General features: G+C 43.4%; 1 protein-coding gene across 1 annotated transcript; it reads right to left on the bottom strand.

Annotated features, from left to right (window-relative positions):
• Positions 1 to 11,491: 11,491 nt before the first annotated feature.
• On the bottom strand, positions 11,492 to 21,510 carry LOC311324596 (bile salt-activated lipase-like). Its single transcript, XM_084457085.1, has 11 exons — positions 21,439 to 21,510; positions 20,755 to 20,902; positions 20,450 to 20,569; positions 18,547 to 18,744; positions 18,210 to 18,340; positions 18,005 to 18,112; positions 17,815 to 17,929; positions 17,433 to 17,619; positions 17,050 to 17,253; positions 12,029 to 12,238; positions 11,492 to 11,842 (listed from the first exon to the last, which is right to left on the bottom strand). Exons 1-11 carry the CDS (start codon positions 21,499 to 21,501, stop codon positions 11,656 to 11,658), a joined length of 1,671 nt encoding a protein of 556 aa, XP_084313211.1. The 5' UTR covers positions 21,502 to 21,510; the 3' UTR covers positions 11,492 to 11,655.
• Positions 21,511 to 25,990: the final 4,480 nt, after the last annotated feature.

Here is a 25,990-nt window from a genome sequence, read left to right on the forward strand (position 1 = left end):
AAATCCCTTTTGGGTAGCATTCTGACAGATGCCGGAAGCTGGTTCCATAATGTTATTGCTCCATGAGTAAATGTACGCCTACCACTAGAGTTTTTGAAATATGGAATAGCATAATCAGATGTCTGTGCAGCTCGAGTGTTGAATGAGTGTCTGCTTCTCACTGAATTAAAGGAGAATGCTCGTTTTTGACAACCCGGACCTTATTTACGGCATATTATAAGATGTTTCACTCACCGAGATAACTTTGGTGTAATTCGGAGGCCTCTAGAAGAAATTTAAAATCCAGCGCGAGCCAAGTATATCCATGTAATGGCGGCGGACGGGGCACTGAGAATGCAGCTTCTAAAAAATCTATTCTTTTCTGTTGCTCCAGCAGGCTGTGCGCATGCGTGCTGGAGCAAGTGGGGAAGCTATTTCGTTTCTAAAGATGTTTCTAAAGATCATATTACAGAGGCATGTGAAAAACCACAACAAGCCCTCGCTCTATGTAAGCACAACTAGCGATTCATAAAGACAGATTGATGAAAACAACTGTATCGCGGCAGAAAATAGATTTTTTAGAAGCTGCATTCTCAGTGCCCCGTCCGCCGCCATTACATGGATATACTTGGCTCGCGCTGGATTTTAAATTTCTTCTACAGGCCTCCAAATTACACCAAAGTTATCTCGGTGAGTCAAACGTCTTATAATATGCCGTAAATAAGGTCCAGGTTGTCAAAAACGAGCATTCTCCTAGAATTCTGGAATTAGTTGATTTTGGCCTCTTTTTAATGTGTATATTATAGAGTCGATTGAGTACAGACCTATCAATTGCATCCCTAGCTGAAGACCAGTGTAACCCAGCTGAAATTATGGGTTAAATAGAATTTCTTATAGTTTATTATAACAAGTAAACTATTAACTTGAGCCATGAGTTAATTAGTCATATGTAACTTTATGTTTTTTGATGCTCCAGTTATATGGTAACCGGTAAACTCATTGGTTTAAATGTATCTGTTATGGTGAATTTGAGAAAACGGGGAATGTGAGCTTTTCCCAGTTAATGCGCACATTCCCTGACCTCACGGGGAATGTAGGAGAAACATGTGCATTTCTCACATCTCCCGGGTAATGTGCACATTCCCCGACCTTGCGGGAGATGTGAGAAATTGGTTAGTATTTCTCACATCTCCCGCATGGTCGGGGATTGTGCAAATTAACCGGGAAATGCTTACAATTCCCGACCTTGCGGTAAATCTAGCAAAGTCCAACCGTATGCAAAACCTCTGCGCAGCCGGGTGGTGGGAGAGGGCTTGTGCGCTTAGAACGAGAGGCGCTTGACATTTAGCCCATGGTTTTCGAATACATAGCATCAATTGCATTAATGGAAACATTAAATTGGGTCTAATTATACATGTGTTGAAAGTTAAGATAATTAGACTACAAGCCGCTAGGCTACGCAACACAATAAGCAAAACAATATATATATATCCCTACTCCTAAATTATTTTTTCTGATCGCACAAAACTATTTTTAGTCGCAAATGCGAGTAAAATGGTCACACCTTAGAGCCCTGAAACTAATTACTCAGTTAGTTAATACTAACTATTGAGTTTTTTATGAAAAATTGGGCTTACTACAACATTACTGTTGGCAAGACGTAATTATTTCAGTTGCACTCCAATTGGGGCCTGGCCAACTACTTTGTGCTGGCTATATTGTGTCCACAACCTTTTTCACAGCAGACATTTAGACAAATAGGGTAAATGGAGGATAGACCTACATCCTTTGAGCCAGACGGACACAATGAATGACCAACAGATGGATAGATTGAACTGAGATGTCTGTCTCTCAGGGTGTAACTATGTTTTCCTGCCCTTCGGTCTAACAGCTGTTTTGAAAAAGGGTTGGTGTAGTGGAATTAAATCTGATCGAAAGTAAAAAGATTTGCCCAGGTTCGCTCAAAAAGGTTAAGTCTGATTTATTGAGAAAACATACGAGCGCAAGGACTTCAGGATGACGCACGTGAGTGGTATCCAGCAGAAGCGGACATCATCAACAGTGGTCGAGAAATACAGACACGTGACGTGAGAAAGGGCGGTAAATCTTGCAGGGAACAAAGAATGGTTGTTCAGGGCAGACAACGTCTAGGTGTGTTGACCTCCTGGAGAGGTCATCCTGTTTCTAAATTAGGTTTGCACAGCTATGTGAAAGGTTGAGGGAGGTAGTGAAATTACAATTTCTATGACATTGGCGCATGAGGCTAGTCTAGGCTAGGCATTGCTTAGGTCAGTGTTCAGAATGGCAAAAGCGCTAACGTTAGCTAGCTAACATTAAGGTCAGTTATCAGTGCCAGCAAGCTAACATTAAAGGCTTTAAGGACAATGCTCGTTTTTGACAACCTGGACCTTATTTACGACATATTATAAGACGTTTGACTCACCGAGATCACTTTGGTGTAGTTCGGAGGCATGTAGAAGAAATTTATAATCCAGCGCGAGCCAGTATATCCATGTAATGGCGGTGGTCGGGGCACTTAGAATGCAGTTTCTAAAAATCTATTTTCTGCTGCGAAACAGTTGTTTTCATCAATCAGTCTTGATGAATCGCTAGTTGTGCTTACATAGAGCATAGGCCTGTTGTGTTGTTTTTCACATGCTTCTGTAATATGATCTTTAGAAACGTCTTTAGACACGAAATATCTTCCTCACTTGCTCCAGCACGCATGTGCACAGCGTGCTGGAGCAACCATTGCGCACTGTGCGAATGCGTGCTGGAGCAAGTGAGGAAGCTATTTCGTTTCGAAAGACGTTTCTAAAGATCATGGCATGTGAAAACCACAACAGGCCTATGCTCTATGTAAGCACAACTAGCGATTCATCAAGACTGATTGATGAAAACATCCGTTTCGCGGCAGAAAATAGATTTTTAGAAACTGCATTCTAAGTGCCCCGACCACCGCCATTACATGGATTGTCAAAAACGAGCATTGTCCTATAAGCTAGCCAGCAAGGCTGCTAGCTAGTATGCCATTGAACATCATTGCTTTGCACATGCTATGTCTATCTAGCTAACGTTATAACGTTATAGCTGCAGTCAAACAGGGGCATTCAATAGCATAGTAGCCAGTGGTTTAAGAAGTTGGTTAGCTAGCAGCCTTAAGCCTAGCTAGCTATCTTTAGGCTTAAGCTAGCCGAGCAGTGTGTGCGCACGTGTGTAAAGGTGTTCCTGGTGAACACTTATTGTAGTATTGTGTATAGCTTTTCCATGTTTGTTCTGATCTAAATATAAACCAACTAATTTGGTTGCCTTTTGCTCATTCTCATTTCAGTTATTAAATGCAATGCAAGCACTGCAAATTTGTCGGTGATCAAGAAGGTCTTCTCAGGCACCAACGACTGCAGCATGGTAGAGGAGCAGACTGGCCCTGTATCCACATTCACTGTCCGTGTATCTTCAAAACATTAGGTGTGCTGAAATCGCACCTTTCCAGATCACACAACAGGATTGTCAAATTGCAAGAGAAGTCACATTTACTTGTGAACTATGTGAATTCAGAGACACATGCAGTGAACGCAAGTTCTTAATTAGACATGTATTCTATGATGTCCTGCTTTCTAAACTGTTGAATGCAGGGATTGTTAATCTGCCAGGAAGGAGAGAAGGACTGTGTTCATCCGAAGAGACGTGACGTCAACACCCTGCCCTCCTGGAAGGGGGTTCAAAAAACAGCTTGCGAAGAGGAGGATTTCCTCAATTCTTTCCATCAACAGAGGAATGGAGGAAGTCAGAACTTCTTTCCCAGATAGCAAGCGGATGTGTAATAATTCTGGGCCATGGGTCTTGCTTGAGTCATACGCTTTCACTGGAATACCAGAGAAGGACACTAACTGTGAGACGACCATACAAGACTTTCTGGTTAACCAACTCAAACTGCCCATGGAAACTGTTCAAAGCATTACATTTTCTCAAGTGCACCAAATGGGGACACCTTCAAGGGACAGACCTAGGGCAATAGTGACATGGTTTGAGCGCCACCAGCAGAAGGAGTTGGTCAAAGGAAGGGGCAGAGAGTTGAGAAACACCTCATTTGGTATGAATGACCAGTTCCCTGCCGAGATAAATGAAAGACGTAAGAAACTCTTCCATATTATGAAGGAAAATTTGAGTCAGGACAGACGTGCAAGTCTTGCCTTGGACAAACTGTACATTAATAATCAGTTGTTTTGTGATCCTAGCATCACTCCCTGGTTGTACTAATATCACAGGTCACTACAAGAGAAGGCCCAATACCTTCTCAACGAGACATCTGTCAATAACAATATGATAATCAACCTTCAGTTACCAACCAAAGGACTGCACTTAGTTCATATAAATGTTTGCAGCCTTCCCAACAAAGTACATGTGCTGTCTAGTTTGTTGAACCACAACAAAGTTTACATCTTTGCTCTTATTGAAATTCACTTGGATGCTTCCATTAGTAATGGTCAAATACATGTTGATGGATACAACCTAATAAGGAGAGATAGAAATAGGAATGGAGGGGGCGTTGCTCTTTACATACAGAGCCATATTCATTTTCACAGTCGGGATGATTTACATGTTCCAGATCACACAACAGGATTGTCAAATTGCAAGAGAAGTCCCATTTACTTGTGAACTATGTGAATTCAGAGACACATGCAGTGAACGCAAGTTCTTAATTAGACATTTATTCTGTGATGTCCTGCTTTCTAAACTGTTGAATGCAGGGATTGTTAATCTGCCAGGAAGGAGAGAAGGGCTGTGTTCATCCGAAGAGACGTGACGTCAACACCCTGCCCTCCTGGAAGGGGGTTCAAAAAACAGCTTGCGAAGAGGAGGATTTCCTCAATTCTTTCCATCAACAGAGGAATGGAGGAAGTCAGAACTTCTTTCCCAGATAGCAAGCGGATGTGTAATAATTCTGGGCCATGGGTCTTGCTTGAGTCATAGGCTTTCACTGGAATACCAGAGAAGGACACTAACTGAGACAACCATACAAGACTTTCTGGTTAACCAGCTAAAACTGCCCATGGAAACTGTTCAAAGCATTACATTTTCTCAAGTGCACCAAATGGGGACACCTTCAAGGGACGGACCTAGGGCAATAGTGACATGGTTTGAGCGCCACCAGCAGAAGGAGTTGGTCAAAGGAAGGGGCAGAGAGTTGAGAAACACCTCATTTGGTATGAATGACCAGTTCCCTGCCGAGATAAATGAAAGACGTAAGAAACTCTTCCATATTATGAAGGAAAATTTGAGTCAGGACAGACGTGCAAGTCTTGCCTTAGACAAACTGTACATTAATAATCAGTTGTTTTTCGTGATCCTAGCATCACTCCCTGGTTGTACTAATATCATAGGTCACTACAAGAGAAGGCCCAATACCTTCTCAACGAGACATCTGTCAATAACAATATGATAATCAACCTTCAGTTACCAACCAAAGGACTGCACTTAGTTCATATAAATGTTTGCAGCCTTCCCAACAAAGTACATGTGCTGTCTAGTTTGTTGAACCACAACAAAGTTCATATCTTTGCTCTTATTGAAATTCACTTGGATGCTTCCATTAGTAATGGTCAAATACATGTTGATGGATACAACCTAATAAGGAGAGATAGAAATAGGAATGGAGGGGGCGTTGCTCTTTACATACAGAGCCATATTCATTTTCACAGTCGGGATGATTTACATGTTCCAGATCACACAACAGGATTGTCAAATTGCAAGAGAAGTCCCATTTACTTGTGAACTATGTGAATTCAGAGACACATGCAGTGAACGCAAGTTCTTAATTAGACATTTATTCTGTGATGTCCTGCTTTCTAAACTGTTGAATGCAGGGATTGTTAATCTGCCAGGAAGGAGAGAAGGGCTGTGTTCATCCGAAGAGACGTGACGTCAACACCCTGCCCTCCTGGAAGGGGGTTCAAAAAACAGCTTGCGAAGAGGAGGATTTCCTCAATTCTTTCCATCAACAGAGGAATGGAGGAAGTCAGAACTTCTTTCCCAGATAGCAAGCGGATGTGTAATAATTCTGGGCCATGGGTCTTGCTTGAGTCATAGGCTTTCACTGGAATACCAGAGAAGGACACTAACTGAGACAACCATACAATACTTCCTGGTTAACCAGCTAAAACTGCCCATGGAAACTGTTCAAAGCATTACATTTTCTCAAGTGCACCAAATGGGGACACCTTCAAGGGACAGACCTAGGGCAATAGTGACATGGTTTGAGCGCCACCAGCAGAAGGAGTTGGTCAAAGGAAGGGGCAGAGAGTTGAGAAACACCTCATTTGGTATGAATGACCAGTTCCCTGCCGAGATAAATGAAAGACGTAAGAAACTCTTCCCTATTATGAAGGAAAATCTGAGTCAGGACAGACGTGCGAGTCTTGCCTTAGACAAACTGTACATTAATAATCAGTTGTTTCGTGATCCTAGCATCACTCCCTGGTTGTACTAATATCACAGGTCACTACAAGAGAAGGCCCAATACCTTCTCAACGAGACATCTGTCAATAACAATATGATTATCAACCTTCAGTTACCAACCAAAGGACTGCACTTAGTTCATATAAATGTTTGCAGCCTTCCCAACAAAGTACATGTGCTGTCTAGTTTGTTGAACCACAACAAAGTTCATATCTTAGCTCTTCTTGAAATTCACTTGGATGCTTCCATTAGTAATGGTCAAATACATGTTGATGGATACAGCCTAATAAGGAGAGATAGAAATAGGAATGGAGGGGGCGTTGCTCTTTACATACAGAGGCATATTCATTTTCACAGTCGGGATGATTTACATGTCAATCAAACAGAAGCTATTTGGTACAGGTGCAATTACCACATCAGTCACCTTTCTTAGTTGGCTGTGTACAGGCCTCCGAATTCCAATGCAGCCTATCTTACTGACCTATGTGCAAGTATTGATCGAGTAACAGAAGAGAATAGGGAGTTTTTTTTAACTTGGGGATTTTAATATAAACTGGAAGGATGAAACTAATGCAAGTAGGATAAGATTGTACAAGTCCACTATCTCTTGTAACATGACACAGATGGTGGACGAAGCAACAAGATTGTCCTTCAGAAGAGGAAAATGTGTAGAGACATGCATAGATCAAATTTTTTGCAACATACCAGAACCAAGTTCGAAAGCAAATTCTTTATCCGTTGGTTGGTCGGATCACAATATAATAACAATTACAAAATTTGCTAAAGTTCCTAGAAAATCACCACGTCACAATAAAAAGGCCTCAAGCATTTTAATAAGGAATTCTTTGATAATGAATTGGCCCCAGTAAGGATGCAAACAATTAAAGCACGCTCCTCTCCTTGGATAGTTGATGAACTTATAACAATATTTAGGGAGAGAAATAAAGCTAAAGTAACTGCCTCTCAGACAAAACATGATTCAGACAGACAAAACTACAGAATGTTGCGTAATTAAGCTCTAAACATGAACCGTAAGAAAAATACTCTATTTTATAAAAATGCTTTTAGTAAATGTAAGCATGATCCAAAAGCAACTTGGAACACTGTAAAGGGCTTGCTGGGAACATCTTCATCAGTATTTCCAACCACTGTAGAAAGCAATGGGACTACAGTATATTATCAAAACCAGAACAGATCTCAGGTCATTTTGCAAGCCTTTTCCAAAAGTGACCTGTGACCTCAGGTTGAAAGTTAATTCTTCATAATCAGAGCAGAGTACTGTACAATTGATAAAGGAAAATATATGTTTATAATAGTATATGTTTATAACTCCTACAGTCACTACCCAATGGAAAATCTGCTGACTACGACTTAATTGACAACACCTTGCTCAGATATGCTGCTTCCCAGATTGCTCATCCCCTTACACACTTGTTTAACTGGTCACTGGATTTGGGGCATTTTCCAAAGGTATGGAAACAAGCAGTGCCGGACTGGGTGAATATTTCATGCCGGGAGTCATGCCCAAGTCAGGCCACGAGCCGAGCCGACGCGGTGAGATGGAACACTTTCAGTTTTGTTTTGTTGATGGGGGGGGGGGGGGGGGGGGGTGGCAGTTGGAGGAGGATTCACCGCGTGCCAGGCCAGTTGGAGGAGGATTTCCTCGATTCTTTCCATCAACAGAGGAATGGAGGAAGTCAGACCCACTTTCAATCAACAGAGGAATGGAGGAAGCCCCAGGCTCCAGCAGCTAGCCTGCCAGCTACCACCAGGCCAGCCCCAGGCCCTAGCAGCCAGCCCGCCGGCTACCACCAGAACAACTACCAGGCCCAGGCTACGGCAGCCCAGCCAGGCCCAGGCTACGGCAGCCCAGCTACCAGGCTACTACCAGACCTAGGCTACAGCAGCCCAGCTATCACCGGACCCAGCCCAGCAGCCTAGTTACCAGCAGCCTACAGCAGCCCAGCTACCACCAGGCCCAGTTCAGGCTTCAGCAGCCCAGCTACCACCAGGCCCAGCTCAGGCTTCAGTAGCCCAGCTTTGATCCAGACCGGGACCAGGCCTGGACCAAGCTCCAGCCATCACCATCAGGTTTGACTGAATAGCTGAAGCTTGAACAATCTATTGATTGCGTGCTTTGTTTGACTGCTACAAAATTACCATATCTCAGAAGAACCAGGTGAAATCTAGCAAACAGAAACACAAATCAAGTGCTTAGTCACAAAAGATGACAGATTTTAACATGTTTAGCTTGAACAAAAGGCGAAGATCAGACCTTGAAGGTGAGGAGACTCCATTTGAGGATATGTGGTCTTTGCTACAATCCATCAAAAAAGGCTTGATAAACTGGACTTACTGGATTCAGTGATGCAGGAAATCAAGAGCCTTAAAGCAAGTCTGGAGTACAGTCAACAGCAAATTGAGGACTTAATTGAAATGGACAACAGAAAGTTGAAAGAATCTGTTCTGGACCTACAATACTGTGTCGTTCCATGAGGGACAATCTGGTTTTCACTGGAATACCAGAGAAGGACACTAACTGTGAGACAACCATACAATACTTTCTGGTTAACCAGCTAAAACTGCCCATGGAAACTGTTCAAAGCATTACATTTTCTCAAGTGCACCAAATGGGGACACCTTCAAGGGACAGACCTAGGGCAATAGTGACATGGTTTGAGCGCCACCAGCAGGAGTTGGTCAAAGGAAGGGGCAGAGAGTTGAGAAACACCTCATTTGGTATGAATGACCAGTTCCCTGCCGAGATAAATGAAAGACGTAAGAAACTCTTCCCTATTATGAAGGAAAATGCAGAGGCGAAAGGACCTACGGTGTTTACAGGACGACTTCAGAGCTTGGTAAGCATAAACCATGTAATTCTTGAACTTGAAATCCACGTATATCATACTTTTTAGTGTTTTTCGATTGTGCCCATAGCTAGCAACGAGCCAGGGTGCGCGTGCCGACGTTATTGACACAGAACTCTGTACTGCACAAAACAGAAATATTTTAACCTGTACTAGTCAGATACATGCCAGCCAGGAATAGGGCTAAACATGAAATTCAGTGTCCTTATCCTTTAATCAAGCATCTACAATCTCGTCATCCAGACCTTGCACTGGAATACAGATGAGCCAATGAGGTTAGTATGACTTTATTTGTTATAACTAGCAGTGTTCTTGCCATTAGCTAATATTACAAAAATGAATGAATAAACCTCTTAGTTAAAGTTTGTGCTGCTGTTGCTAGCTAGCCAGCCAATGCTAGCCAGCTGGCTAGCTTATGAGGTAACGTTAGCCTACCTGCTGTCATGTCGTCATGCACAGCTGTTGAATGAAAATTGTCGTCCTCTCGTTCCAACTCCAAACTCCTTAAAATAATGTGAGCTAAATTATGTAGGCTGAGACGAATCCAATGATATCCACCTCTTGACATTTGGTCATTTGATCTGGTTTAGACTTTCACAAAAGTGAAAGCTAGATAAAGCATGTTGATGTCACTGCCATCAACCAAAACCCAGTGGCCCTCCGCTGACCTTTACTGGTGGTTGGTGATACTCAGGCCCCCAGGATTCGAAATCTAAAGTGAAGCCATATTGAACCACGCCATCTTGGCAAATTTGTAGTCATTTGGCTATTTCCGGTTACTTTTGTACTTGCGCAGTTGTGCTTTTCTGTCCTACGCGCGTCCACAAACAAGTTCACGTTTATGTGAAATGTAGATGCATGTTCCCGGCTCTCCCCGCTTTGATTTAGCAATGAAAACCGGCTTGCATATTAACCTGTTTTTGTCAAATATATATCCATTGGAGACATTATTTTTTTAGCCAGGCATCTTAGTTTTAACAGGTTAATTATAGCTGAACATGTTTTGTTTGCTAGTAGAGGGTGGTGAAAAAGAGCCCACAGATAGAAACACACACACTCTTGCAAAAAGCCAGTGGGTCTGTTTGATGTTTCACACCCCTTAATATTAAACACGTTATTCACAAAAGTACTGGTTTCAGTCCTTTATCTTTTTACTTACCTGTAGAGTTACAATGTAATGCATTAAATGCATGTTATTCATGCACAACTCGTATAAAGTGATTGTACACTGTACTACACTGTACTGTAATGTACTGTAAATACATTGTACGTTCATAAAAATAAAATAAAAATGCTGCGGTATCGTGATACTACTTGGTATCGTGATACTTTGGCTGGTATAGTATCGCAGGTCAAATATTGATATCGTGATATACAGTATATGCACATCACGAACAAACTGGTGCTGAACCAAAAAACTCAAACAGAAAAAGACGGCTTTGTCTTTTTCCGTTTGAGTTTTTTGGTTCAGCACCAGTTTGTTTGTGATGTGCATATATATATGTATTGTTTTTTCTATGACCGTATTGGCACAGTAAGATGCCTGTTCTGTGCTTCTTCATCTTACTGTGTGTTGACTTTGTCTTTTTTCATTCCAGTGGTCACCCTCAGCAACTATAGTGCTCCCAAAACCACCTTTCTAAACTGACAGTGAGAAGGGCTTTGCAAACTGAATTGCCCCTAGATTACCTCATTAAAGCCTTATCCACAGCTGACATACATATAAGGGTCATGCATTTCTGCACCTCAAGCTAATACAGGTGACCCCTTCTGATTACCAGTGTGGAACCACTGTGGGACCAAGGGAGGGCCAGGAGCAGCCCATTTAAGACTGGACAGGACTTTGCCAGGAACGTTAGGATGCTTTGCCTCCCCTTCCACTCCGGTGGAATGGACTATTTTGGTGTTTCGTGGATTAAGTTATGTGTGTATGGGAAATGTAATACTGTCTGCTTGTGTTCACTGCTCAGCACTTAGCACTGCTCATCAGCGAAACATCAGGGATGTCTGGTGGCAGTCTTAAGAATTGCAGCTGACCAAAGACACCATAATGACAATCCCAAAGACTGGCACCACACCCCATTACTGTAATTTAAAATGTGAATAAAAACTCCTGTTCACCTTCTAATTTCATCAGATATTTTACACTGTAACAACAAACAGAGGAAAGATCACTTAATTGCACCCATTTATTATTATTGTTTCAATCTGACATGCAATTTATATGGTTCACTTGTGTTTGTGAACGGACCTCACAAAACCAATGCGTGTAGCTATTGGCGGTGGAGGTGTTGCTGCCAGAGCACACAGCATAGAACATGGTGCTTAGTGATAGGGTGACCTGTGCTCTCTAATTGGAGCTCTTGACTGCGGGGAGGCTGGGGTAAATGCTGGACCACCAGTGGACATAGCTCAGCCTCATCCTCTGTTTCGCATAGCCTTTTTTCATGTCGGAGTGGATCTCCAGGTACTGGTGCCCAGTGCTGGTGAAGGTCGGCCATTGCACTGGCACCTTAGACTCCCCATTGTTGGGGTTTCTGCGGGATAGGGGCAGATGGGGATAGGGGAAGAGACAGGATGAACACAATCAGTAGCGGTCACAATGAAAGGTCACACACAAAGTTCATGATTTACTTAATTATATCACACCATTTATACTACCCAGAACATCTTTATTCTCTCATCCAAACAAAGTGTGTTTTGTCTTTGTGACATGCGTTTACCCGGTCCTGGCGAAGTTGGTCCAGTAGGCGATCATGTACCCAGACAAGTCACGGTATTTGGGCCAGTAGGCGAGGGGTGTGGTGAAGGGCTTGCCGAACACATACTGCAGGTCATCCATGTGGTCCGCCCCCATCCAGCTGGGGTAGGGCTTCATCAACCCAGCCAGACGATTAGGCTCAGAGAGCAGATAGGAGTACGTACTGCCAGTCCTGAGGCATGGAAGGGAAAGAAGCAAAGATTATTACATAATTGTGACGGGAATAAGAAAGAGGAAGGAGACTTGAAAGGCTTGATATTAACCCAGGGCTTAAAGGAAAATGCTCGTTTTTGACAACCTGGACCTTATTTACGACATATTATAAGAAGTTTGACTCACCCAGATCACTTTTGTGTTGTTCGGAGGCCTGTAGAAGAAATTTAAAATCCAGCGCGAGCCAGTATATCCATGTAATGGCGGCGCACGGGGCACTGAGAATGCAGTTTCTCAAAATCCATTTTCGGCCGCTAAACGGTTGTTTTCATCAATCAGATTGCATGAATCGACAGTTGAGATTCCTCTACGCGAGCCATTGTTGTTGTTTTCAAATACGTGGTCTGTAGCCTCTGTAATATGATCTTTACACGCCTCTCCCCCACTTGCTCCAGCACGCATGCGCACAGGCCAGCGCGCAGACTGGCTATTCTCCCTCACATTCTCTGCGCTACGATCGTTGTTGGTGTCGAGAATATTGTCGTCGTCATTCGTCAGCAACAATCTGATCGTAGCGCAGAGAATGTGAGGGAGAATAGCCAGTCTGCGCGCTGGCCTGTGCGCATGCGTGCTGGAGCAAGTGGGGGAGAGGCGTGTAAAGATCACATTCTCAGTGCCCCGTGCGCCGCCATTACATGGATATACTGGCTCGCGCTGGATTTTAAATTTCTTCTACAGGCCTCCGAACTACACCAAAGTGATCTGGGTGAGTCAAACTTCTTATAATATGTCGTAAATAAGGTCCAGGTTGTCAAAAACGAGCATTTTCCTTTAAAGTTCTCCGGCACGGTGCCGGAATTCCGGCGCAGGAATATTCTGAATATTTTTCCAACGTTTTAAAGCAAAGCGAAGGGATAGTTCCAACTACCAATGGTATAATTGCATTACTCAAGGTAATGAAGGAGTTCTAGCCAATCAGAGGCAGAGTAGGGCGGGCCTTAAACATGTTTTCGTAGTCTCTCATTCAGTCAGGTTAGACAACGCGTGACACTCGAGGAAGCTCTGAGTTGACATTAGCAAATATTCTCTATATAAAATCTCTGACGTTGGCTAGCAGCTAGCTCAGGAGGATGGATGCCAGGGCCCTGTACTATGAAACAGGATTGCGGGGTTAGTGCGATAACTTCAGGTTCAAGGCTGTTTTATCGTACCACGAAGGTGGTTCACTTTTCACCGTGCTATATCGACACGGTAATTTATGCTGCCGAGCTAACCTGCACCGGGGCAGGTTAAATTCCAGATTAAGGATCAAAACGTATGAAGCACTGCCCGCTGACTGATCAATTCACTTGGAAAAAGGCATATGGACGTTAAGATTCTATATCGAACTTCAGTGTCCGAATTAAAAAATAATCTGCAGGGCGCGAACAGTGAGAGCTTCTTAAGAACACTTTTACAACCAACAAACCCTTTTTGGCTTTCCTCGATATCATATGAAAAATTGCAGAATGACAGCTTTAAGCCCTGTTAACCTGAAGGTGTGATAAAAGAAACTATTTGCAATGGCTTTTATCTCTTACACAATCCAAAGTAATGGTATAGGTCAAAAAATTTGTAACATTTTCTATTAAGGTCCTCTTACTAAGCATTAGTTAGTAGGTAATAAGGTCCTTATGAGATGCTTATTAACATTATGTGTTAATAAGACATTTACAAATGTTAATAACAGCAGTATAAATGTTTATTGGTAGATTATAATACATGTATAAGCAACTTTTTTTTTTAAGAATGTTAATAAAAGCCTTATTAGTTTCTTATACACACTTATTAGCCGTTAATTAAGCACTTGTTATGCACATTACTATGCATTTCTACCTACTGGATCTAAAGTGACATCAGTGCCTTATTAAGGTTAATAAACCCTTTATCATGCACTTGAACATTTCAGTGCACAGGTGTGGATTTGAACCTGAGTCTCCCGCAGGAAAAATATTGTTCTAGCCAGCTATGCCATCGACAAGTGATATTTGGTGATGCAGCCGTTCTGACATTATTGTTTCAGTACTAGTGGACGTTCTTCTTCATCGTTTGGGTTAGTTGGTAGTCCTCTCCCCCCAGGCTCTGGGCTATCCTTTTACCACCCCAAACCTGGGTGAGGGTTCACCCGGGCTATATATCTCGGCACACCTCCAGGAGCCATGTCACCGTTTCGTCATCCAAAACCATCAGGCCATGCATTCCGTTGGGTGTCACTCTCCGGTATGTTGGACAGTCCTGGGTGACATGGTCTGCAGTTTGTTCCTCAGCGCCACACTCGCAAGCCGCACAGGATACCAAGCCCCATCTGTGCATCCGCTGTTGAAGTGAGCCTGTTGTGGAGCAGGTGGTTAGGCTCCACAGCACGGCAGGCGAGACGTGCTGTGGTTCCTGTGCGGCGGAGGCCAGCGGGCTGGATTCCTGCAAGGATGGTAAGGTTGTCCACAGGAGTAGGACGCAGGCATCCTGTCACAATGCGCAAGGCTTCGTTGATAGGCGGTTCGATGAGGCGGGTGTGAGCACTGTGACACCAGACCAGTACGCAATATTCACTGGTCGAGTAGACCAGGGCTAGGGTTGGCGCATGCAGTGTTTTTGCACTGGCACCCTAGCCTGATCGGACCAGTCGCCTCATCAACACCAATGAGCTGTTAACTTCTTGCGCAGTGACTTGAGGTTAGGGCTGCACAATTAATCGTGAATTAATCGAAATCGCGATTATAACCTCTGCGATTAACTAATCGCAAAAGGCCGCAATTAATGTGATTAATAATTTTGCTTTGAATTGAGTGTGCTAGGACTACACGGACGAATCACAGGTGCTTATGCTGTCTGACCAATCACATACGTTCCCACTGAGTGCGCTGTGCGCAGCAATTTCACTGAGAAGACAGATAGCAGTAGGTCAAGACAAGTGTCACAAGAGTACCTGCAGCCATGAGTAGTGAAAAAATGAGCGAAAACGAGATAAGTGAGTTAGTAACAAGAAAGGGATCAACGTCCGTGATTTGGGAGCATTTTGGTTATTATATATTAATATTATATATTAAATATTAATCGCAATTATGAATCGCAATTCCAATTTTGAAGCAAATAATCGCAATTATTATGTTTTATCATAATCGTGCAGCCCTACTTGAGGTGTCGGCGGAACGTGAGCGATCTGTCCAATGTCACGCCGAGATAGGTTGGTTTGGCACTGTATGGCATGAGTGTACCGTCGGTGTGCACTCGGAGCTCACGTTTGGCTTCCTTGTTAAGGTGGAAGGTCGCCGACACTGTCTTTGCCTCGCTGAGCTTCACTCTCCATTTCCGGAGGTATGCTGCTAGTGTCTGCATGTCCTGGCTCAGTGTCTCCTCCACGCCTGCCAGTCTCCAGCTGAGTCAGCCGGCCTTCTTTTTAGCCGAAAAGCTGACCTCGATGTCTTGAGTCATCAAAGCGACTTGATCTACGGTCGATCTCCCGCATCGGAACCTAGCGGGTCGATAATTGGTTAGACGCAGGCGTAGATGAGACGCGCAAGGATCTTGAAGGTGATACATAACAGAGAGATGGGGCGATAACTCTTAGGGTCCCCCTCAGGCTTGTTCGGCTTAGGGATCGCGACAACTAGGGCTCTTCTCCAGATTTTGGGGATCTTGAGTTGGCGCACGCAGGAAGAGAGGAACGCTCTTAACCAGGACTTTAAGGCAGGCACGGCATGGAGTATAAGCTCCGGGCAGATAGAATCAGGCCCTGGAGTTTTCCCTGGCTTTACATGCTGGAGGGCAGCATCGAACTCCTCCGGTGTGAATTCACCAGAGATGTTACCGCCACTAGGAGTTGTGGCCTTCCAGAGGTCAGACACTTCTTTTGCCACGAGACGTGACGATTCACGGTCTTTGCCCTGTGCCATGTCCCACTTTTCACAAATTATGATGCGATTTTGTTTGCAGAGATGGGGCAGTGACGGGGGGAGTGTCTAGATCTACCAGTGAGGTTGTTAAGGATGCTCCATGCCCTGCGGGGTGCCTTGGAGTGTGAGAAGTCGATGGAGTCAATGGCCTCTTCCCAGTGCTAGACAGCAGGGCAGCACTTGCTCCAGCACGCATGCGCACAGCGCGCAGACTGGCTATTCTCCGTTCCTGGTGCCTGGAATATTGTGTGCAAAATGCCTGAATATTAATCAGATTTTGAGGATATAGAAGATGACTCAGAATATGATGGACGCAGATCGTAGCGTAGAGAATGTGAGCCGCGAGTGTAGCCTACAGACGGAGAATAGCCAGTTTGCGCGCTGTGCGCATGCATTCTGGAGCAAGTGGGGAAGCTATTTCGTTCTTCTAAAGACGTTTCTAAATCTAAATCAAATTACAGAGGCATGTGAAAAACCACAACAAGCCCTCGCTCTATGTAAGCACAACTAGCGATTCATAAAGACAGATTGATGAAAACAACCGTTTCGCGGCAGAAAATTCATTTTTTAAGAAGCTGCATTCTCAGTGCCCCGTCCGCCGCCATTACATGGATATACTTGGCTTGCGCTGGATTTTAAATTTCTTCTACAGGCCTCCGAAGTACACCAAAGTTATCAAGATATGAGAGTCAAACGTCTTATAATATGCCGTAAATAAGGTCCAGGTTGTCAAAAACAAGCATTCTCCTTTAATATAAAGTTTTACCAAAAAAATCAATAAGATGTGCTACTTCAAAACAATACTTGAGATTACTTTCATCCTTGCCAAAACAATAAAATGCAGTAAGAGCTTGCCCGGTAAACAGGGGAGCCTGTAGTAAGAATGACTGGGTCTTACTTGGCATTGGCTGCATGCAGATAGAGAGCCGCCTGGGTAGGTACCAGGAAGATGTAGTCTGTCTCGATATCAACAATGGTCTTCTTGACATTCTCCTTGCTTGGTATGGAGCCCCAGTCCATGGAATACAGGCTGTAAGCGCTGTCCAGGGCAGCCTGTCCCTTATCCTTGGTGAGAGCACCGAGGAGCTTCTTCAAATCTTCCCTGCAATGAATATGAGGAGGAAGAGAGAATGATGTAAAACTGGTAAGCTAAAATAGATGCTAGCTAATGGTTTTTTATTGATCTGTATGTAACTGATCTGTATAATTTGTTTGCCTAATTATTACAACATATCTGATTCTTCCAAAAATTATTCTATAAGTCCTCTTATTATCACGCACACAGGGGTCTCCTGCAGTGGCTGGTTGACAGAGGGGATGTCGAAGCCAGTGAAAAAGTGACCATCCATGTCGTTGATCCCACCGATGTAATCAATATTGGCAGCATTGTGGAATAGCTTTGTAGGGTCATCAGGGAGGAAGTCTCCATCAATCACAGGTGAGAACTCCACGTTGTTCACAGCGGGTTCTGGTGGAGAACACAGTTATTGTATAGTTAACAGTTACACTGTTATTCTCAGCGTCATACGGCAAACCAGCTTTTATCAACTACAGTAAAACAATAAGGCTTTAATGGACATCACTCCAAACACTTTTAAGAGTAATCGAAAGACCTGACATGACTGACTGAAGAGAACTGCTATTTTCCTTAATGAATACTCACTAGAGGCAGATCCGCTCATATCCAAGGAACCAGCCAGGGTGAGGACTTTAGGATCAGTCATCTTCAGGCAAGCCATCATCTTTTCATCAATGGGGCAGCCCACCTTCTGAGCAACCTGGACAGACAAACAGAAAGGAGTCAGCTGAATATCAAATTTCACTGTTTTTCAGTGATGAAGGAGATCACTTGCCTTTTCTGCCAGAGCTCGAGGGTTCCTGTTGAGAGCCCAGGGGCAGAGAGACACCCCACTCTGGCTGATGGCCCTTTTAATTAACCCCTTGTTATAGGGAGTCAGCATCTGTGTGGAGAATCATATTATTATATTAACTTTTCCAGTATTACTATAATTAGTTACCGACAGGGGATACGAGACCAGCTTTGAGACAGCCCCTGACCTGGAAGCTGACACTGGCTCCACCGGCAGACTCTCCGAAGATGGTGATGTTATCTGGGTCTCCACCGAAGGAGCGGATGTTCCTGTGCACCCAGGCAATGGCAGCTTGCTGGTCCCACAGGCCATAGTTCCCTGCCAGTGGAGAGACAGCTCTGTGAGTCAGCAGCAATGGACCTAACATAGTACCTTTGGCAATCTTACACAGTAATGAATTGACTTTCTGATAGAAAAGTAACACATGAAACAAAAACCTGCACTAACAAAATGCAATTACCAGTTTGAATACAATGATGAAATGAATGTGCAGCAGTCAAGTAAACCTCATCTGGGACACATACCAGGTCCGCTGGCATCGCCAGAGCTGAGAAATCCCAGGGTCCCCACACGGTAGCCTACGTTCACCACGATAACGTTGCCCCTGTCAGCGATCTCCTCCCCGCTGTAGAGGTAGTTATCAAGGAAGTTTGCGCCCATAGATCCCCCAAACAGGAAGCCACCGCCAAAGTGCCACACCATGACAGGCAGATCAGTAGACACTAGCAAGAGAGGAGGGATATTAATGTTTCAATTCAGCCAGAAATGTATATTATATACCCATATAATATATTGAGGATTACACTGTACATGGTACTTGTATCTTGTAAATAAACATCCTTAAAAACCAGGCCAGGTCCAGCCTGGCTTATGTGTGTGGCTGGCTTGTTTCTGTTCAGGACTGGTAGGATAGAAGCTAGTCATGCCACTGAAACTTATGTTTCTGGACAAAGCTAAAGGGATAAACCCAGATAACACAAGGCTAGCGGACCTACAGCAGATCCCCGATGGACGAGTTGACGGACCTCCGGTGGAATATAACACAAGGCTAGCGGACCTACAGCTGGTCCCCGATGGACGAGCTGGCCGAATTGGCACAGGTCCATGTCTTTAAACAATTGCATAGTTTTGAGTTTTCTATGATCAAAGGGAATTAAAAACGACACAACAATAACATGTACCATGCCCTACCAGTCTAAGAGTGAACTATTACCAAAATCCGAGAGGCTATGTGGATTCTGTACCTCCCGTTCCACTGAGTCTACAGAAAAGGCACAATCTGAGACGGTTTAGGTTCCCAGGGGTGGAGTCTGGAAGAGCTGGTGGTGGGACTTACACCAACGGTATATTCTGAATGGGGGGAGGGGGTGATGGCTTTTATGCCAAAGAAAACCAACTGGGTCAGGGCATAAGGGAAGGAAAAGAAAAGGGAGCTTATTCTCTAGTTCATGGCTAGAACGCCATTGTTTGCAACATCCCCAACCAGGAATCGAACCCTGGCCTCCAGCATGGGAATCAAATGCTTAACTCACTACACTACCAAGGGGCCTGAGGGTTTTGGACGGCCTGGGCTTTTTGTTTACGTACATTCTCTCCGATCTTTCTGAAACAGGAGAACAGAGAGATGTCGTGGTTAGAAGACCCTGAACTGGAATCAAACCCTGTTCTCCAGTGTAGGAGTCCAGTGAGCCCATTATACCACCGAGGGGTCTGAGGGTTTGGGAAGACCTTCCGTCTGTCTGAAAAAACTAAACATTTACCTGGTAAATACATGCAAAGTATAGCCTAATATATAATGGGTAATTACTGAGACACCTATACTGTAGGTATAATTTCAAAACAGGAGTATTTCAAATGTTCAATTTCTGTACATAAATTCAATAACTGACATAGCACCACCAGGTAACCACATTTTTACATAGCTTCTATAACATCCAGTGACAAAACATTGACATAGCACCACCAGGTAACCACATTTTTACATAGCTTCTATAACATCCAGTGACAAAACATCATCCACACCAACGCTTGAACCCGCAACCTTCAGCATGGGAGGCAGACACCCAATCCACTAGCCCACCAAGGATCTAGAAAATGCGGTGTCATAGTGTTTTTGTTTTGATGTTCTGGGACCACTGCCTCTTGTGGTAGCAACATAGAACCGCAGGTCAACAACACGACTGCCTCTTGTGGTAGCAACATAGAGCTGCAGGTCAACAACACGACGGAGAGAGGGAGGGAGTGACAACCGGACATTTGCTATCTTTGGTGCTCTGGCTTACAGGCACAAAAACAACAACCTTGAATCCTCTGTATCTACACACTGTATTATTCATCATAACGGCAGCAGAACACGTTCAAGGGAGTCTGGATTTCTTATATAATTCTGGTCACAGTTAAAAGGTAAAATGGTAAAAGACTGTTTACACTTGCGGCCTTGAGGAATCCAGATGTTCAGGTAGAGACAGTCCTCACTGCCACGAGTGTCAGTTTGTTGTAAGTTCAACTGAACACACCTCTTTGCGTACTGAGTAGCCTGGCGAATACCTGTGTAAAGACACAAGGAGAGCAGACAGACCTTCGATGAGTCTCAGGGACAGACAGGTGCTAATGTGTGTTTTCATTTTCTTGTCCAGTTATCATAACTGCATGTTGTTGGCCAGCCCCTAACGAATGCTGAGAGCCTTGATCTTAGAACTGTGAAGTCTGAGGCTGCTGGTCTGTGTACCCACCATCCCAGCCAGGGTGACGCTTGGGCTTCTCAAATCTCCCAGGCTGCTCAGCATAGGGGACTCCCTTGAACACGTCCACCCAGCGGAAGAATCCAACATCACGGCTTTCCCCCTTCACCTTACCTCCCTCTGTTTTCACCACTCCCAGCTGCACAGGAAGAGTCAATAAGGTATATTTAATGGAAAAGGTATAAATCATGGTGTTAGATTAAATACAATGTACTGTATGATTAGGTTGTTTGTGAGTGGTGTGAAATGTATTTATAGACTGCATCTATGGCATACTGTTATCATGCATTATATATATATATATATATATATATATATGTGTGTGTGTGTGTGTGTATATATGCCTATGTAGAGACCTTATTAGTCAACAAGAGGGAAATAAGAACAGCAGCTGTCAGGTTCACACTGTCGACAGACTGCTGATGAAGCAATCATAAGCTGCTGATTTGAATGGAAACATATGGTTATGTTGGGCATATCTAAACCATTTAATTTTAAATTCTTTGAATAAAATTAAAGTCAGATTCAAAATTAAAGTCAGATTTATCTCCTACTGTAGATGAGTTCCCCCAAAACTGTTCTCAAAAATGCAATGCATTTTAATATTGTTGATAACACTCAATGTTTTACAGACAAGTGAATCCATCCCAATTTCAAATCAGAAGGTAGACTTACAGAAGCCGCCGAGGCGGTGCCCAGAAAGAGAGCTGCAGCAGCCAGAATCCCCAGGGTCTTCATAGCGGTCACCAGAATCTCCTGTATGGACCAGGCTTCTCCACAGGCTTTTATATAGCAGACCCTGGCTATCATTTTGGCTATATCTGGCATAAGCACCATGACTAATGCTGTGCTACCCTCACCTGCTATTTTCCGTTACACAATCTTCATTGGCTGTAGTCAGTTACCACATATCCTCTCCCTACTCAGAAATATGGTAAGATAAGATATACAGTTCGCCTACTGCTACAGTAGGTTAGTTTTAGATGGTGTGGTATCAAATAGCCTAATATAATGATTATAATGATGGCTTAGAAATGACCAATTATATAAAGGTGAATTTTACTCAAAATCTGTAAAGTTAAACATTTTTCACACTGTATTAAAAAAAATTTGAATAGTAATCTTATAATTTAGCCATGCCAAACTGCGTCAAAGATTATACATGTACATTTGGTGTCTGAAGACCATTTAACATAAAAAAATATAAATATCTATGAATATATTAAAATAGAAAATGGACAAAAAAGTGCTGATCAGTAAACCCTTGTAGTTTGTTTAGATACCAAATCACATTTTCAAGTTGTCAAGATCAAAAACTCAACTAGTAGAAACATTGAAAACAGATAGATAGACATTATTCCAGAAGGGAAAATCTTTTGTTGTAGCAAATACACACAATACAAAACACATAGCAAAAGGTACAGTACAATAGGCACATAAATGTACAAAAGAGGCAGTACAATAAGGTACAAAAAAATATACAGCATACAGTGTGAAAGATGTACAAAAAGTGCATGAAGAAGTACAAATTCTGTTAACAGTATAATAATAATAGGTAATAGTGAAACTGTAAGTTGCCAACTATTCACAATAATACCTGCCTGCCATCTATTCATAATAGTGTCAAACAATAACTAACTACCTAGTAATAACTGTCCAGACAAGAAACGACGGCAAGCACCCTAGCAAGCCGCCTTAGCCCCCTCCAAGCTGGCTCAGGTCAATTGTGTCCAGCCAGTGAGGTGATGCATTGAGCAGCTGATGATGGCTGGTAGGAAGGACCTACGGAAGCGCTCTGTAGAGCATCGTGGCAGGATCAGTCAGCCACTGAAGGTGCTCCTCTGCCTGACCAGAGTGTCCTGAGACATTGGCCATGATGGCCATACGTTTGGCTAAAGAAGAAACAAAATGGACAGCAGTACTTCATCCTTGCTGGAGGAAAAATTAGGATCCATCACTAATCAATTATTGAACGCTACACAGGAAAATGCACATTCCTCTAGCCCAGCCGTTAGGCCTCTAGTTCCAGTGGTTGCCATTTTGACAACCAATGGAAGGTCACTCTGTTATTCAGCCAACAGTGCATCTGGGAGGAACAATTCAATTACAGCTGACTACCAGGCCTCTATCCAGACAGAGCGCAAAGGTAGTAAACCAGCCATGATGTAGTGGACTCACTAGCTTAACCAGTGAAAACAGTCTGCAACCATTCAAGCGCCACACATTATCCTCCTCTTGAAGCTCCGTCACGTCACGGCAGCTGTAGGTAAACCAAACTGCCTGCCAGATTCTCAGGCGGTTCATGCTCAAGCTGTTCCCAGGCCTATTTCCTACGTAATCTGACATCACTTTAACCAGTCAAGGCTAAGATCAAACAGCCTACCCAGGGCCACATCTAACCTATCACGAGTCACATGATAGCCAGCTACAGTACCAGTCTGTCTAGTGCTGCAACCAGCCTATCCACCCTACCCACAGCCAGGTCCACACTCAGCCCCAAATGGGTCTGCTGCCAGTGCCCTACTAGGGCCCAGCCCAGCGTATTGGATTCCAGTACAATCATAGTACGGTATATATTCCTGTACGGTATATATATGCACATCACAAACAAACTGGTGCTGAACCAAAAAACTAAAACTGAAAAAGACAAAGTCTGCACACAGTAAGACGCCTGTCCCATGCTTTAATTTCCCCTAACAGGCATCTTACTGTGTGCAGACTTTGTCTTTTTGTGTGTTGGCTGTAAGCCGACTCACCATGAAGAGGGAATGGCTATTTGTTGCTTACTCCCTTTCTCCGCCAGTTGTTGACCTGCAGTTCTATGTTGCTACCACAAGAGGCAGTGGTACCAGAACATCAACAAAAAAAAAAGACTTCACAGATTTCCCAAAAAGACTCCACAGATTTCCCAGAGTGGATAGTGTGCTTCCTCTCACCGCGAAGATTGTGAGTTCAATCCTTGGTGTGGACATACCAAGGTACCATGACATATTTTGTCACTGGATGTTATAGAAGCGTGCACATTCTTTAAACAGAAGCAGAGGAAGACAGACAAATTTGCGTGTGGGTACAAGCCATTAATAAGCGTACGGACTGGACTGAGGACATCATCAGAAATGATGTTATAGAAGTTATGTAATGAGCGTGGGTCATATTTGTTAATTATAGACCCTTTTACAGCCTAGTCAGCACAAGTATGCGCATGTATTCTTGAAACAGTAGCAGAGGAAGACAGACGAATTCGCCTGGACTGAGGACATCATCAGAAATGCCCGCGTTTGTGGTGCCCATTTTATATCAGGTAAGTTATTTTGACTACCTGGTTTCACTGGAATGTCTGGTTGAAATGTAGAGTAATATCTGAAGTAAACAGTAACCCATAACCTGGCTGCACGCTAAGCTAAAGCTAAGTTCAGGAAATGAAGCCCAATGATAGCTAGCTAACGTTAGCTAGTGCTAGCTAACATGCTAGCTAGTGTTAGCTAGCTAACTCAAGGCCCGGGGAGTCGGAGATACTGTGCACTTTCTCTCAAAGTGCTTTAGCTAAGGTTAGCTACTACAAGCTAGCTAGTCCTTGTCACCAATACTTGCCTCACAACATACGTAGCTAAACTATTCACACAGCAAGCAAACTTGTCATCTAAAGCTATGCTACGTCAGCTGACTGGGACTGTCTCTTGACTAGCTAATGTAGCTAACCATATTGTGTCAGACCGCTAAAACAAGTGTCACATATAGAGGGTTTTCACAGCCAGCGATGTTGGAGGTTTAAGCTTAGGTTAAGCAGGTGTAAGCTCAGGTTTAGGCTAACGACTAGATAGATAGGTAGATAGATAGGTCAATCTAACTGTCTATTGATCTATCGCGCAAGCTATCTACATTCAGTAGTGTCAACCTCCAACATGGCCGACAGATTACGGGCCGTGAAAACCCTCTATATTTGACATTGTTGGCTAGAATAACCAGTGTTGTGAAATACATTTAACAACTGGTCAGTTGATATGTTGCACAGCAATCGAACAGGACAATATCATTAGGGCTTGGTTAGGTAGCTAGCAAAGTCAGCTTGCTCAGCTGGAATGGTTATAGGCTCATTCCTATGAGATAGCTTAGTAGTTTGTGATTTAGCAATGGGTTGACTAATCACTAGATCAATATTTTCAGTTGGGGATAGGACTACAACACCACCTGTGCTGTGGCACCAGGAATCTGCTCTGACCACTGCACCAGGAATCTGCTCTGACCACTGCACCTTGTCTATACAATAGACAACTGACTATGCACCACTGTACACTCGAACACTCGAACCAACACCTGACAACACTTGAGCAATTGAACACCTTGTCTATACAATAGACAACTGACTCTATACTGCTGTATACATGTGCATTACCTGCCTCTCTTCTTTACAAAGATGGTAACAACCACAACATGTCCTGAGAGGAAATGCAAAATAACTTATGGCTACTTTTAATGTGCATGTCTGTATGTTAAATAAAGCATTTAAAAAAAAAGTTTCAATCAAGACTTGAGTATTACCTATTCTGTTGAGTACCATGTTTACAATTGTTTATTCATGATATTATTACAATTGACCTTTCAAGTGTGCCTACACTTAGGTTTAGTGTTTAGGTTCTTAGCTAAGAACCATTTTAATTACAATTTACTTCGAAGGGCAAATACTTTACTTTCATATCTTCATATCAATATAATATCAAGATCCTAGTAGATGTCCAAATAACCCTCTGTGTCTTGGGTCTACTTATTCACCACCTAAAGGGAAGTGCAAAACAGCAAGTCATGACTTTTATCCAGAAACAAAAGTTGAACCCATTGCAGCAAAATAGCTAACATTATAGTAATCATCAGTGTAACTGCTTTAGCCACTGACCACTACCATTAATGTTATGGAAGCTGCTGCTAGTTGTTGTGAGCCCATGAGCTTACTGGCTATCCCTCTCTCATTGTGCTGGATTAGCATTGGAAGCATTGGAACTGATGTGTCCAGGTGACAAGACCCATCTTTATTTATCAGACATTACCGTCCTACCAGTCCCACACAGAAACAAGCCAGCTAACGCACATAAGCCAGGCTTGACCTGGCCTGGTTCCATTCCAGTACGGACACCCTCAGCAACTATAGTGCTCCCAAAACAACCTTTTTAAATTTCACAACTGACAGTGAGAAGGACATTGCAAATTGAATTGCACCTGGATAACCTCATTA

The sequence above is a fragment of the Borostomias antarcticus genome (assembly GCF_949987555.1).
Source record: "Borostomias antarcticus genome assembly, chromosome: 2".
In the NCBI taxonomy this organism is placed as follows: Eukaryota; Metazoa; Chordata; class Actinopteri; order Stomiiformes; family Stomiidae; genus Borostomias; species Borostomias antarcticus.

What these genes read in the sequence shown, in the direction of transcription:
- LOC311324596 (XM_084457085.1), bottom strand. Translation starts at nt 21,501, where the DNA reads ATGAAGACCCTGGGGATTCTGGCTGCTGCAGCTCTCTTTCTGGGCACC. An exon ending in TATGAGCGGATCTGCCTCTA is followed by an intron (nt 17,620 to 17,814) that starts GTGAGTATTCAT and finishes GTTCTCCACCAG; the next exon opens with AACCCGCTGTGAACAACGTG. An exon ending in ACCAACTTCGCCAGGACCGG is followed by an intron (nt 11,843 to 12,028) that starts GTAAACGCATGT and finishes CCTATCCCGCAG; the next exon opens with AAACCCCAACAATGGGGAGT.